Consider the following 15,125-nt stretch of genomic DNA (forward strand, 5'->3'; position numbering starts at 1 on the left):
AACTGGCAGAAAAATATTTAGGATAATAAAAACTATAGTACCAGCTTTCGCACTTGTGGCTCGCCGAAACTTTAACATTATTTATTAAAACTCTAACTTATCTACTCTAAAAAATAGTCTATCAAAAATATTTTCTTCTTAAATGAAATCAATAAACATTAGACATCATACTTTCAATGCACGAACATTAATATCGATGGAGTCATCAATAATTTCCACAGCGTTCCACATAGGAGGAAGTGCCGGTAATATAACTGCTGAGATAACCAAAAAACTAGCTCAAGGCAACGTCAGATCTGTGGCGAATGCATTAGCAATAAATCTACGTAACAGTTACACAGATACAGAAGACCGCACGTATTGAAGGATTTTCTATGAATGATATCATAAGCAAATTTGATAAATTTGTCGAAAGGGTTCGGATATATTATCCATAATAAGAGCTATATGACGTATTGATATAAAAATTTAAGAAAAATACTACGGTTCTCATCGCTTCAATTCCGTTTTTTTCTTTTTAACCGTTATTTTAAACTTATTCTTATTTTAAATGACAATTATTAAGAGTTTTTTTTTAAAGTGTAGTGCAAATTTTTTTTAATTAGTTTTAAATTAAATGTTCTTCACATTGACATGTTTAATATATGTTTAGACGCTTGTTATGCTAACATATAATTGAATGTCTGGTGTAATTTAACTTTTTTAAATTCAAATCATCATTTAAATGCCAAAAAGACTAATAATAATGATTACACAACTAAATAACACTTATATTTTAGGATGTACTACGCGATTTTTCATCTCGTAAGTATGTTTTTAAAAAAATTATAAAAGTCGTAGTAAATCCGAAAACATTAATTTTATTTAAATGAATACACGCTAAAGTCTTAAATATCGTATTGATTACACCATTGACAATTATTTGAGAAGTTGCTAGGACCACTATGTTTTAATTCTCCCTATTTAACAATGTCCCTGATATTCCTTCATACATAATATAGACTCAATAGATTAAAAAATCCAGTGAAACGCCTACTTGTGTTCATAGGCAATAGTACTCACCAACAAAAATGTTATTATAAAAAAATTAAGAAAAAGGCGCAATCCTCGATAATATTTTCAATATTTTATTGCTGTGCTGAGTAGAGGAAAGTTACACCTTTTTTTCTTATAATAAATTGTTATATAGTAAATTAAGAGCAAAATATATCTGTTTATGGTAAATTACTTTCAACGAGAGAAATGGTAACATTGAAAATTTTATTTTCTATTAATTAATTTTTTATTCTTAAAACATATTATTTTATAAATTTCTTAAGAGATTACAATTAACATGCTTGAATTATCAATTATTTAAGAAAAATTGTAATATATTTTTAATTAACCACAAAATAGGAGCCTTTTTTCAATGGCATACATTTATGTAATAATTTTTGAAAAAATAATCTATTTTATATCTAAATCCTCTTTAAAATATTAATTTAATAATGTTTCAAAATGGGAATTGTTGCAGAATATTAGTAAACAATTTATTCAACTGTAATTATCATTATCAGTTTATGTATCACTATTGTCATTGTCGAAACTACATGTTCTAGACTTTTCTAATGAGTGACCTTTACTTTACCCCTACTCTGGCGCCGGCTGCAATACAACACGCAATAGATGGACAAAAAAGTTTAAAACGATTTAATAATTGATTTACCTAAAAAACAATGTACTTGTTTTGTTTTATGAACGAATTATACTCTTAGTTGACATACGACAATCGAGACGAAATTACTTTTAAATATAACCGCCATTCTGCGCTGTATCGAATGCTCTGTACAGCTGCTTCATATAAAACAAACTTAAAATCTCGAAATCTAAATTTTATTGCTTCACGTGACAATCGGATGACTGTGGAAAAATACGATTGCAGTTTTGTATAAATTTTATAAGTAGCAAAATATTTATGAAAAATCTCGAATAAAAATTTATTTTTATCTTTTTATTTTGTGTGTTATTTTTGTTACAGATACAATTTTTTTTTTGTTATTTGTGAAATGGAAACCTAATTCAAACTTTGTTATAAATTTTAATCATCGCAATGTTCTGGAAACTACGTACACTGGGTTATTCAAAAGCTTTGTGTAACCAGCCTGACCAGACTGAAAAATTCTTCATACTCTAATCTTTAAACAAACGGAAGCTTAGGCGTTAAAAGACGTGAGACTATGTGGGTCAACCCGGATCTTAATGTTGCGATACGACAGCTGTCGATTGTGTGACCGCTCCCAGAAATACCAAAATAGAATTTAACAAGAAATAAGCCACCTAAAAAAATATATAGAAAAACGACACATGCATAAAATACGAGGCACTAGACTACTGACTATTCAATATGACGATGTCTTATTTACGATGTTAAAACATCACAAGGTGTTCCCCGGTTTGTTTACACCGGCTGTTATAAAATACAGAGGCGTACCCTCGTAACAATGAGTGGCGTAGCAAGATCAGAGCCGCCCACCAGGCGCAGGCCCCAGTTAGTGTCGCGGGATTCGCGACGCAGGGTCACCACGAACGTATGCATTCGACCCATCGCGGGAAGGGTTAATTTGCACTACGCGCGTCTTGCGCGGACTTGCTGCCACGACGATGATACGGAACGTTATGCGATCAAAATTAGAACCACCGCAAAACTACACCCGCCCTCCCTACCTCTCCACTGCATAGGTAACCCTGCCGGAGTCGACCTAAATCGAACAACGGAAGTTGACCATGTCCGAACAGATGGCCGAATGCACAGCAATGTTTACTTCGTTAGAAATGCTTACATCTATTTAGACAGCTCGATTTGATTATAATACACCAAACGAGCTTAAGGACTTAAAATTTATCTGGCTTTTCTATATTATTTGCTTCCTTTAAGGATGTCCAGAGCTGAATAATAAAATAATGAAAAGCCTTATTTGAGCAGCAACAACTTTTACTTAGTATATGAAATATGGATTGTTGGGACGGTGTTCTCTAAATTGGGTTCAACATTATAAATTAGAAGTGTATTGAATACGCATCTAACAGTGATTCATAGCTTTGACGTAAAAAGTAAAAGATTAAACAGTACATTCGTTTCAGCCAAATTCACTTGAAATAAAACTTTTAGAGACTTTCGGACACAAAACTAATTGTTCTGTTTATAAACGAAAATATGTTATTTTAAATAAATATTAATATTAAGTGGTATTTTGGGACACCTAAACACCATTTTTTATTTTAAAATACAGTGAAAATCCGAGTGATTTGTGTTTTAATGTATCTTTCCTCACCATATTGACTGGTAAAGAAAAAGAAGTTTCTGTAAACGAGAGATCTTAAATCAGAAATATGCAAATATATTATAAAGAGCTGCTAAAAATAACTTTCAGGGCTCATTACTCCGACAAAAACTCGATTTCTTTCGTTTGCACTTTCAATGGGACAATGATACCGTAAGTGATGATTGATCGAATAACATTTGTGACTATTTATTATCGATGATTTGAACTATCGGAATGATATAATTAGCATCTGCAAGCACCTATCAGAATCTAAAATAGTAACAATTTGGCATATGGTTCTTAATATGATTTTGGCAATGATTGATTTAACCTTACAACTAATTGCAAGTTGCTAGGAAATCAATGCTAAAAACTGTGTTTTTTTGCATTCTTAGAACACTATGGAATAAAATTGTGTTGATGCTTTCATAGCGAAAACGTAGCACTGATTATGCACTTAATTAACTGTAATTCTATTCACTGTTTATTGAAATTATAACGGCAATTATTTGTTCTACAAAAAAACACTGTAAAATATTGGGAACAGCTGATATGAAAGATCATATGTAATAATGAAGAAAGTTTGTGTTTTTGTAAAACCTTTAGAACATTTCAGAATTTATAGGATATCTTTAGTTTGTAATATGCCTGGTTATTTGACATAGTTCTACGTGTGTATATTTTTCAGCGTTTACATCATTTACTTAAGCAGTTTATGAAGTAGCCGGCTAGAAACGTTTGCGTTTGCACTTACATTTTTAAAATCCTATTTTTTTCTGTGAGTGATGTCTCTCATAAACTTATTTATAACTAGTTTGTACCCGGGATTTTGCTTTAAATACCAAGGAATTCTTAGTACAAATAGTAGCCTGTGTCATACCAAACTTTTTTGATTACGCTCTAAAAAATCAAACTAATCTGTTTCGATTTTTTATGTTAATTAGACAAAAAGAAAAAATACAAACCTACAGACATATTTTTATACAAGTTTCTTTTGTACATGTGAATTACAGTGTTTTACGAAACACAAGGTTATATTTCTGTCTAAGGCTAGACATAAAAGGCAGGCAGTAGGGACAATTATTATGGTGAGGAAAGACACATAAACATTCTACAATCTTTGTCTAGAGCCTTCTGACAAGGTCCATCTCTTTATTTTGACAAGAAAACTTAAACTGACATTATAGTCTATTTCGCAACTATAGTTTTTTTTACAGAATTCCTAGCGTATACATTTTTTGTGTGTAAATTATATTATAAAGTATTTTCTTGTTAATAACTACTTGTTGTATGCTGCGAGACCAATCATTTAAAAACATATTTGCGGCATTTTTTTCTTTGACTGATTTATCTTTTTGTATAACTCTTTCAACCATGTTATTATATTATAGTAAAGGGATTTTTATTATCATTCCTCTAAACTATTTGTCTATAATAAAAAACCACATACCCTTGTCTTTTGTCCAAAGTATCTCGGTTCATCGTCAGGGTCCCGGCGCTGATGAGGCACTCTCCAGAACGCTGGCCTTTGGTACGCCATTTTTATGTATTAACTTGTAATTCAACTAAAACAGAACCAATCGTTTAATGTCTGCCAAACAAATGTTCTTCGAGCGTCGTCCGGTAAATGAATACATGATCTTTGTTAAACATGAATCGTATTCTTGTAATAGATTAACGCGTAACGAATTCAGTCAAGGCGTGATTGGCTGTGATAAAAATTGAACAACCTACGCGAACATATAAGTCTGCATGCATTGATATCATGTCATTGCATTTAATATTAAACATAAGGTCTGGCCGAAGAATGGGCGGGCTATCTTTATGATAACCGATTAGAAAGAGGGTTAAATTTTTGGAAGCATCTTCAACCCTGATGCAAACAAACGTATCGCATATTAAGAATGTTTATGAGCGGTCGCTAAATGTTAAGTGTAGGCGGTTGGCAGCGAAGTATATCCAATAAATCAGTAATTCGATTGGTGCAGTACTCACCAGAGGGCGGCTTGTTCGCGTCAGCGCCGGTCGGTCAGTGTCGGCTATTATTTAGAATTATTCCGGGCAACATTAAACTACGTCTATTTTTGCGACGGGACGCTCGTTCGTTGCGAGTGATGTACGGTAGGCGCTGTTTCTGGGCCGTTGGATTACAGATTTTTTTTTTACGGTTCATTGCTCTGTTATTTGGGATAGCGTTTTGGCAATCACTCGGCGCAAGTGTCGATATTTTTTTGTTCAAATAAACATGACATTAGATATATCTCACATTAGCTGTATCTGGGCTGTATAATTATTTACAGTCGTTACAAGTTAATTAACTAAAAGCATAGATAATAAAACCCAATAGAACATTTAAACAATATATTTATTTTAATTCAAAAACTGAGGTAAAATTTAGGCAACAATAAAATATACTATAATATCAAAATAATGCAGATCAATACATTTTGTTTTATCTGTGATATAAAAAAAGGTTTCAATCATCAAAATTCTCAGCAGAAAACCTTAGATAAGCAAAAAAACATTTAGAGCTTAAATAAATTTAAAAGTGACATTCTTAATACCTTAACATTAAAGTGCGAAATCTTTGGAAATATAAATGACGATATTTGACTAATATTTTATATTAATGCAAGTAAATATAATTTTTCAGTCGTATCTTTTAATAATACTATATCATAATGACGAGAAATACATTTTGGATTACATTACGTGCAAGACTTCGAACTGCAAAATAAAAACATGAAAAAGTTTCCTATATCTCATTTTGACTACGCCTATGAGGCCTACGTGGTCAGTTATGTTTCATAGCACATACAAAAATTTGGTTAATATAACAAACGACACGGCTAGACGGCGGGATCTCCCACGCGGCTAGTGTTAAATAAAATATATAAATGTAAAGTTAAAGCAAAACTTAGATAACTAAGGTTTATTTTCTACTCTTTGGACGATAGAAGCTTCTTTCATTGGAGTCTACGCGTATTAAAAAAAAGAATAAATTTGATAAAAATATCCATAGACAATAGAAGATCATAGAATGAGCAAAACATATAATGGCAAGATGGCGACTCAGATCGGACATTAAATATTTAAAAGTCAAGTAAAGCTGGTTTGGTGTCTCTAGCGCATTTTATTAGGGAGTGCATGAGTTTGACGAAACCGGTGTCTTTGGGTTTCTCCAAACCTCGCAGTAACCTGTTCTTCATCACAGCCACGAACTCCCTGTTGCTGAGCTGTCCGTCCACTGAGAAAAGATAATTATGATAAATATTTTAGGCTAAAATTTATATATTTGTATGTTGTGTGGTGTAATATTCGAACATTTTTAATTTTCTTTAGTCTATGGTCTCACTAAATACTTGTAAGGTAAAATTTCTATTTTTCATACAAACTATTATCTACACAAATAAATGTATTGATTTGCGAGTTGTTTACGTTTTCCTGGACATATAATATGTGCTTTGTACTCACAGTTTTCATCGAATATAGTGAAGACCACGTTGATGACGTGTGGGTCCAGGTCCACGTGGGCCACGGTCCTTGCCACGTGTCTCAGCGTGGGCTGGTCGATGGACGCGCCGGCTATGTGATAGAACGTCAGCGCGGTGTCCACGTCGTTGATGTTGTTAAGGAGATGGAAGAACTTCAAGTAATCCTCCCTCGTGATACCCACGCCGTGATCTCGGAACCTGATGAAGAATGACATAGGTTATTCTTCGTAGCTAGATATTTGATTATAGTTTTTTTTATTAAACCCATAATTTATATTATCGCTGGTTAGGTTAATTTTTTTATGTGAAAGTTTGCTAACGAGCAGACGGTCTACTTGATGGGAAGTAGTCACCATCGCCCATGGACATGCGCAACATAAGGGGTGTTGCGGATGCGTTGCCAGCTTTGGTTGTTGAGCAAGGAGGTAAAGGTGGGAATAGGGAGATATCAGGAAAGGGTGGAAAAAGGGAAAGGGCAGCCGGTTCGCTCACTCATCGGACGCAACGCAGCTCATAAAGACTGCTTCACGCCGAAGAAGATAACAGATAACCGAAGAAGATAACTTGTGAAGATAACAGCGTTCACTAAGAAGTTTAGACAATTTCCGACTTAGAATTAATGAACAGTAAACCAAATGAAGAAGACAGAGAAAAGCACAGCATTTTTTTCCCACTACATTAAGACATAGATTATCAGAGGTATTCTAGATCAAGATAATACGTGAATCTTTTACTGATCTGGAAGAATAACAAATCAAACAAACAGAAGAATAACAAATCCAACCAAAACTCTATCAAGGAATACGCCTGACTGGTGATGCTGTTCGCGTTTATTAATAAATAGTATTGATATAAAACAAACAAAAAAAAAATATTAAACTTTAATACTTTTGTATTTACCGAGATAAATATGGTTATGGTAAGTTTTATACAGGTATTCGATGTTTTCGACGGATTTAGACCTTCATACATTTTGAATCTGGACCCTTAGGATAATGTTTTTAGAAAATCACAATATTTATGAGTGATCTTAAAGTTAATTTTGTTGTATCAGGGAGTAAATCTATTTAATGGGAAAATCTGAAGCAGAAAACTGTACTCCCATTCTTAACCTGAAATCCTATAGTTATCATAATAAATAAATATTAAGAGATATAAAAGATAGTTCTTTGTTCTCTGTTCTATAAAAGATAGTTCTTTGTTCTCTGGCAACAGGTAGTGCTGAAAAACTTTGATTAAAGAAATCGTGTTAAAGATTACAAAGAGGATGGACCTACTATCCAGCAAAGACTACGAGCAAAACTATTTCAGTATTTGTCCCAGCGTGTTCTCTCTCGTCGTTTCTGTAATATAACAACCAGTGACGACTCGAACAAAGGGGATATTGATCAGCTTAGATAAAAATGGTAATCAATAAATAATTAGATAAAAATCTACATACGAGTTGATCTTCTGTGACAATAATCTTGGTTCAAAATCAAAGCATGAATTTTTTTTAATATAAGCCCAGATAACATTGAGAACATTAAGCAAACACCTGGATGAGATAATAAATTTGCTGAAGGGATACGAAACGTTTAAGAATTTTGTTCGGGATGACACATGAAAAGCTATACTACGATGCATTAAACATCGTCTTTTACAGTTGCTAGCTCGAAGTTCTGTCATAAGTAATCGGAAAGAATATTCAGAAGAAATTTTGATACACACACAAAGTAAACAAAACGCCTCCAGGTTGTATGCAACTTGGCTTTTTCATTACTTCAAGTAAGAAGAAATGAAAGAAGAATCAAGAAGAATACGATGAAGTAAGAAAACAACTCTCAAACAACAAAAGACGAGTGATAGATTATATCGCATACTTGTTACCAAAAAAACTTTACATGTTTTAAGAAAATTTACTGAAAATTATATGAAGATTAAGTATATAAAACGAGTAGAGGGAGATAATATCAATCAGAATAGAGTTTAATTAATTTGATTGGATTTTATCAGAATTGGCTTACATCTTCTTAACTCTCTTGAGCATTCTAGCCTTCTTCTTAGCAGGGTAGCCGGCATAGGCCAACAGCAGTTCAGCAAAATCTGCCTCAGTTATTCGTCCATTTTCATCTGTAATTACAAACGTACCAAAAACGACAACTATGAAGACAGAATCAATTAATGTCAAAATTATAAGTAGACATACATACCAGGTTGTTTTCTTTGAAATTCGAGTGACAAAATCTCATTCTGCAGCTGATGTTGGAAATCCAAAAACTTTTCTATGGTCAGCTTCTCATTTAGTTTAGGTCCAAAGAAATATGTTGTTAGAGCGGAATTTATGCCCTGTAAAGTAAACGCAGACAAGTGAATTGTTAGCGAATACACAATAATTTAATTGGTTTGTTGGTTGGATAGAAAATTACAAAATATTTCCCGCATAGGATCTTACGAAGGCGTGTAATAGAAACAAAAAAATATTATGCTGTTCTTATTAAAATAACACAAGGGCGTCAATAGCATGTTATTTAGTTCATATAGAATTTATATATCATCAAAATTTCCAGGTATACCTTGAAAGTGTTCCCAGTATTGGCGTGGTCTCTGTGTCTTGAACCTATACTGCTCTGTTGTCTGATCAGAGCAGCTACTTTTTCGAATTCCTCACAGTCAACATCACCGTCACCGTTCAGATCAAACATACGGAACGCGATCTCGAAATGACGACGGGAAGCTGAAAACGAGACAAAATGTTTAAATGGAAAGAACGCGCCTATTATTTTATTATAGCAAATAATAAACACAACTTATTATTTCTATATTTGAACAAAATATATTTCTACCTCATTATAGTACCAGAACCTTTTCTTTTGTTTTATGTATGTATAGATAAAGTAATATTTCTCGGTGTGTGTTTTTTTTAGTCTCAAAATATTTAAAGCTACCGTGCAGTAAATCCTTGTTGCAGTCTGAAGTCGCATATGCTTTATAATTAACATGTTGAAACAATTTCCGTCATATTTTTGATTTAAAAAACATACTCTGAAGTGAAGATAAAATATGATTGTTGCCTTATTTATTTTTGTTTCGTTTAAGTACACAAAAAAAACTATTTTAATAAATGGAAGATTATAAGCGAGAGAAATCATTATATTATATTATGTATTTAGTCCTTATCATTTTTGCTATATCTATGTATTTAGTCCTTATCATTTTTGCTATATCTACAAATTATTTGAAAAACTATCCCAATCTATATCGATCTTACTATACAAAAGATGAAAAGATCTTCCGATATACATCGCAGAGATCTATTTCAATCTGATCAGTGGAGTCCATGAATCGACAGACATACAAAAAATTACTTTAACACACATTTTATACATTCACAAAAAAATATCTTCTTTTTTTTAATTTATTAAAATTATAAAAATAAAAAATATATCCCGTAATAAATACCAACACGATGTTTATATTAAGGCTGCTTAAAAGTGAAAAGAAACGGGAAATTCCTAAAAATACTGTTAAATAAATATTTAACGCTCAGAATATATACATATATATATTAGATTAAAGATGTTCGTAGGCAAATAATGTTTTAAAGGGTGCATGAATACAGTTTTTATTTTAAGGACTCTAACGACTTAAAATAGAACTTAGTGTGACTAATATTAATTAATATAAAATTTAAATAATTCAGTAAAAATTATTTAAAAAGATGTAACTAGTTTTATCATGTTAAATAAATCATGGCGTCGAGATAAAAACAAAAGGCTGGCGTCGAGCGTCTGGATCGCAAAATCATTAAATCCGCTCATGCTCCGTGAGAGGATGCTGTGACTCACCGCCACAAGTGATTCTAACACACGTCTAAATACAGTGGCGCGAAAAATGTTCTAGCCCTATACTTAAAACGTAATTATATTAATTTTCTCAATAATTTTCTTGTACGTTTATATAAAAGTTTCTCAATACCACATGACGCGCCATAATGTTATTCCCAATGAAGAGGTTCCGGACGCGGATAAAAACAAAGGCAATGCCATGTTTGAGATGCGGGGCGAAGACCGCTACTTTCATTTTTTGGGCCGCTCTCTATGTGGCCGTCATGAAAGTGACGTTTTTAAGGAACAACGACAACGAAGATGCGAAGGAATTATCGATGGAACCTGACAATTATACTAAGTGGCTGGTAAATATATATATATATATTTATATATACATACGTGACCGTATAGATGTATATAATGTGTTAAATGTGTGAATATTACTTGAAGAGATATATTTGGTTATATTCAGTAACTTCTAAGATTAATGATTAAGCAGAATAACGGATGTTTTCTATGAAATTTATAAATTATTTTTATAGATGCAAGGTCCTGTATTGGGTGACGATGAGGAACAGGTCCAAAGCAACAGCGATTGGCTCGAACCGGATAACACTACTATAAACGAGCTTGAACAACGTGTCAACAAGGTTAAAGAGACTTGCCATTTAAGATCTCTTGACGGTCAAACTATTAACAGTAAAGAATTCTTCGTGGATCACGCTCACAATCTTGTTTGGTGCAACATATTTAAGGCGGCCAGCTCTTCGTGGTTATATAATTTCAATATATTAGGTAAAAAGCAATAAAACGGTTAACGATAATATTATTTTCTGTTGTTATAAATAAGATTAACAAAATTTCAGGTGGATATGACAAAGCTTTCCTCGCTCGGACTAGACACACGCCATTGACGTTGGCGCGTAGAAAATTTCCAAGGCCTACTGAAGAAGAACTAAGAGACGCTATTGATACCCCAGGAGTGTTGTCGCTATTGATTGTAAGGGAGCCTTTTGTACGATTGTTGTCCGCCTACAGGGATAAACTGGAGAATATAACGCCTCCGTATTACAGAAAACTAGCCAGAGCTATTGTGGCTGAACATAGAGAAGCTGCGACGAAAGTTTTAGGACCGATAAAGTCTTTTGGTCCAACGTTTTACGAATTCGTCGCCTATCTCATTTCGAAATATGAATCTGGAACTTTGACCTTCGATGAGCATTGGGCGCCATTTTACCAATTCTGTTCTCCGTGCGCCCTTAATTACACGGTAGTGGCTAAAGTTGAAACGCTATCGAGAGATTCGTCGTATGTAGTACAACAACTAGGACTGGGCGATATTTTAGGACGCAGAGTTATTAGTCGTAGAACGCGTCTCAGAACTGTCATGAACAAATCGAGGGACGGAAAAAACACATCAGCGCTGATAAAACACTATTTCCGACAGCTGGACATGGATATGCTAGAAAAATTATTACTTATTTACGGCATAGATTTCGAAATGTTTGGATATAATTCAGATATATATCGAAGTTATGTGAGAAATTAAAAAAAAAAAGTTTGCTCATGTTTCTCATTGTATTATTTTCAAATCACACTTACTTGATAGTACAGTCAGCAAAAAGATGTAATCGCTGAAAGTTATGAGACCAGACGAGCCCAGCTTGTAAAAAATTGAGTCCTCGTCGAGATCCAAGTTGAGGCGATGACTTACAGTCTGTACAAACACATAAAAATTAAATTATGACACATTACCTGAATTTCTCTGATACAATTCTTCGGAAAGCGCCTAAATTTAAAATCACAAATTGCATCTAATTATAATATGCATACAATCTAAAACTATTTTTATACTTAAGCTAGAAATTATAAACTATCATGTTGTTTCTTGTTTATATTTCATTATCAGTAGAGCTACAGAAAAAAATATCTGTATACGCATCTACTGCACCATTCATAGGTAACCTAAGAAGTGCATGCGAAAAAAATCAAAGGCGTTTAAGCTGAGAATAAACCGTGGAATGGTATGTATAAACATAAAAACTAGACGGCTACTAAGTGTTTAAGAGGAAATTTTCAAGGATTTATATTCAAAGGTCTATCAGTGACATATGGTGGGGTGGAAATTGTAAGGTGCGTCAGACAAACAAAATAATACTAAATTTAGCTATAACGTGTAGAAGACGCGAAAGGACAGTACCTCATCGATGTTCTGAAAAGAAGAAAAAGGCTTGAGTTGTGTCGGACAGTGGCAGTGCTTTGACAGGAAGATAGCTTTTAGTTTCAATCCAGCCGCTATATATTATTACAGGATATTTTTTTATCGTGTTTCAAATAAATGAACTGCTTTTGGATGAAGGCAATAAATAATTACAATTATATTTATCGTTCTATAAATATAGCTTTTTATTCTATCAAACAGTGATAACTCTACAGAAGACACCGCCATCCAGAAGAAGTCATGAAAACCAACAAACATAAGATAATATTACCTTGGGATCATATCTTCTGTACTGATCCAAGCCCAAGCCTGAAACAGAGGTTTACACTAACTACAAAATGATCTCAAATAACTCCCAACAGTTCCAAATATGTTATGAATTTTTTATTAATAAAATTAATATTTATAATGCTATGTATAAAAAACCCTTAACTATTAATATTCTACCAGTTGGGATCATAAGGAATCATCACAAATATTGATCTTGTATTTAAAGTAATTCAAGTTTCATTTAAAATTAGAAAGCGCCCTTTCCTTTATTAAAACCCCTGCTGGTAGATTTTACTCATATGATATATACCATCCGGCTGTTTGACCCCTGGTGTCATAGACCGCAGGAAGTCGTCGGGGGTCATAAAGACCTCGTGCTGGTCGTGGTGCTGAGCCTGAAGGGTAGCAAAGTAACGAAATACCTTATCCGGCGTCGAGTACTGACGCATTCGGTTTTCATACTCAATGATCTATCCGGCAGCATGTAGGAATATTGTACACACTATATAATATTGAAATTGTTCTATAGTCTAAATAATATTTGATACACAATGAGTTAATCAATAATGACGATGCATTATTATTTAATTAGAGAAAAAAATAAAATAAAAAAAAAACAGACAAAGTACATAATTAAAATCATGATAAATATTACTTATGAAATTTTCTTATTAAACATGATATAATAAGATAATTTAATTTTTTATCAAAATTATGATGCAAGTTGATACTTGAGCTGGAAACTCTCATGATATAACAAATATTTATTTCTATTGTCACATTTTTTTAGTAAAATTAAGTATTAATCTGTTTTTATGCGGAATGTTAAGAACACTAATATAATATATTATACCATCAGGTTGTTTCATGCCGGGAGTGATGGCTCTCAAGAAATCGTCGGGGGTCATATAGACTTCTGTATTTTCACCAAACGTTAATTTGACAGTAGCAAAATATCTGAATATTTTATCTGGAGTAGAATAAGATCTCATACGATTCTCATATTCTATAATCTGTTGTATAAAAACAAATAAAAAAAATAAGAAAAAATAAAAACAAAATCATATAAGAAAAATGCTATTTTCTCAATTTTATGTAAGGTTTTAGTATTACCTTCCTGTCTCTGAAACCAATTTTTTCCTTTTTGTATCTTTTCTTTCTTTTATCAACTTCAGCATCAGATTCTGTTTCTTCTATTTGTTCAGCTGCTGTTATAATTGGAATTACTTTGTATTGATTCCTGAAATATACATTAATAAATTTAATCATATAATACAAAGATCACAATAATGTCAAGTTCTAAAGAAAACTTTGGTTTTAATAGCTAAAAAATCCTAATTTGCTTCATATATTAGTAGCATTTGTATATTTATATTTTCATTTTATTAAAAATAACATCATCAGACGCATAGGTGGTATGTAATTTGTTTTTTAAACTTCATTTATGTAAATTATCAGTACTCACCAAACCTTATACGAAGAATAGGCTACAACGCCAAACAAAACTGAATATATTAACTTTTTATTTAAATTTTGTCTCAATCGTTCGTAATCGTTTTGATTATTTCGACTGTAAAATGTTTGAAAATTAACTTTTCCTGTACTGCATACATATACACTGTTAATTTTCTTGAAACCTGGTGATAAAATTGCAATATCCTTTGAAATACTCAGGAGTCTTGAGGTAATTTTATACATTATGACTTTAGGGTTGAAAAAATTATTTTTAGTCGTTTTATATCATTTGAACACAATTTTCATATCTCCAATTTTTAGATAGATGTCAATTTGACTCTGACTTCTTTACGACAGTCATTTGACTTGGTTTAAAAACCACTTTTAAAAAGTTACCTGCTTATTTAAAATTAATAATGAAAATAAAACATCAGCAAACTTCAATATAATTTATTTTTAGGAAATAATATTACTTAGGAAATGTACATTTTGTCTAAATGATAGGTACTGCTACTGTTTTCTCTCTTGTTATTTTAATATAATCATTTAACAAAATGAATTTAACTACATTTTA

At 32.3% G+C, this 15,125-nt stretch overlaps 3 protein-coding genes across 10 annotated transcripts in view; 1 reads left to right on the forward strand and 2 right to left on the reverse strand.

Moving 5' to 3' along the window:
* Nucleotides 1-5,345, reverse strand: part of LOC116765833 (PDZ and LIM domain protein 3) — an 18,246-nt gene extending 12,901 nt beyond the window's left edge. For 2 of the 7 annotated variants that reach the window (XM_061522128.1, XM_061522125.1), the window contains exon 1: nucleotides 2,471-2,665. In XM_061522128.1, the coding sequence (XP_061378112.1) occupies nucleotides 2,471-2,584 (114 nt within the window). In that variant the 5' untranslated portion in view covers nucleotides 2,585-2,665. Of the gene's footprint in view, nucleotides 1-2,470; nucleotides 2,667-4,752; nucleotides 4,868-5,297 lie in introns of those variants that run through there. The other 5 variants (XM_061522127.1, XM_061522126.1, XM_061522129.1 and 2 more) reach the window with 5 other exon arrangements.
* LOC116765836 (calcium uptake protein 1 homolog, mitochondrial-like) overlaps nucleotides 1-14,901 on the reverse strand; it is a 183,946-nt gene extending 169,045 nt beyond the window's left edge. The window contains exons 1-10 of one of the 2 annotated variants that reach the window (XM_032655455.2): nucleotides 14,562-14,888; nucleotides 14,210-14,336; nucleotides 13,950-14,109; nucleotides 13,098-13,135; nucleotides 12,208-12,322; nucleotides 9,352-9,512; nucleotides 8,989-9,124; nucleotides 8,803-8,908; nucleotides 6,777-6,994; nucleotides 5,650-6,549 (exon numbers count right to left, since the gene is read on the reverse strand). In XM_032655455.2, the coding sequence (XP_032511346.2) occupies nucleotides 6,395-6,549; nucleotides 6,777-6,994; nucleotides 8,803-8,908; nucleotides 8,989-9,124; nucleotides 9,352-9,512; nucleotides 12,208-12,322; nucleotides 13,098-13,135; nucleotides 13,950-14,109; nucleotides 14,210-14,336; nucleotides 14,562-14,794 (1,449 nt within the window). In that variant the 5' untranslated portion in view covers nucleotides 14,795-14,888 and the 3' untranslated portion in view covers nucleotides 5,650-6,394. Of the gene's footprint in view, nucleotides 1-5,649; nucleotides 6,550-6,776; nucleotides 6,995-8,802; nucleotides 8,909-8,988; nucleotides 9,125-9,351; nucleotides 9,513-12,207; nucleotides 12,323-13,097; nucleotides 13,136-13,949; nucleotides 14,110-14,209; nucleotides 14,337-14,561 lie in introns of those variants that run through there. The other variant, XM_061522124.1, reaches the window with a different exon arrangement.
* On the forward strand, nucleotides 10,479-12,633 carry LOC116765838 (carbohydrate sulfotransferase 11). The gene is made up of 3 exons (XM_032655457.2): nucleotides 10,479-10,970; nucleotides 11,148-11,400; nucleotides 11,472-12,633. Exons 1-3 carry the CDS (start codon nucleotides 10,770-10,772, stop codon nucleotides 12,152-12,154), a joined length of 1,137 nt encoding a protein of 378 aa, XP_032511348.2. The 5' UTR covers nucleotides 10,479-10,769; the 3' UTR covers nucleotides 12,155-12,633.
* Nucleotides 14,902-15,125: the final 224 nt, after the last annotated feature.

This window comes from Danaus plexippus, chromosome 11 (genome assembly GCF_018135715.1).
Source record: "Danaus plexippus chromosome 11, MEX_DaPlex, whole genome shotgun sequence".
In the NCBI taxonomy this organism is placed as follows: domain Eukaryota; kingdom Metazoa; phylum Arthropoda; class Insecta; order Lepidoptera; family Nymphalidae; genus Danaus; species Danaus plexippus.

Bases quoted from the DNA above. Each gene is read 5' to 3' on its own strand.
- LOC116765838 (XM_032655457.2), top strand. From the start codon at position 10,770: ATGTTATTCCCAATGAAGAGGTTCCGGACGCGGATAAAAACAAAGGCA. The intron at 10,971-11,147 runs GTAAATATATAT...TTATTTTTATAG, and splicing joins ACAATTATACTAAGTGGCTG to ATGCAAGGTCCTGTATTGGG. The intron at 11,401-11,471 runs GTAAAAAGCAAT...ACAAAATTTCAG, and splicing joins ATATAATTTCAATATATTAG to GTGGATATGACAAAGCTTTC.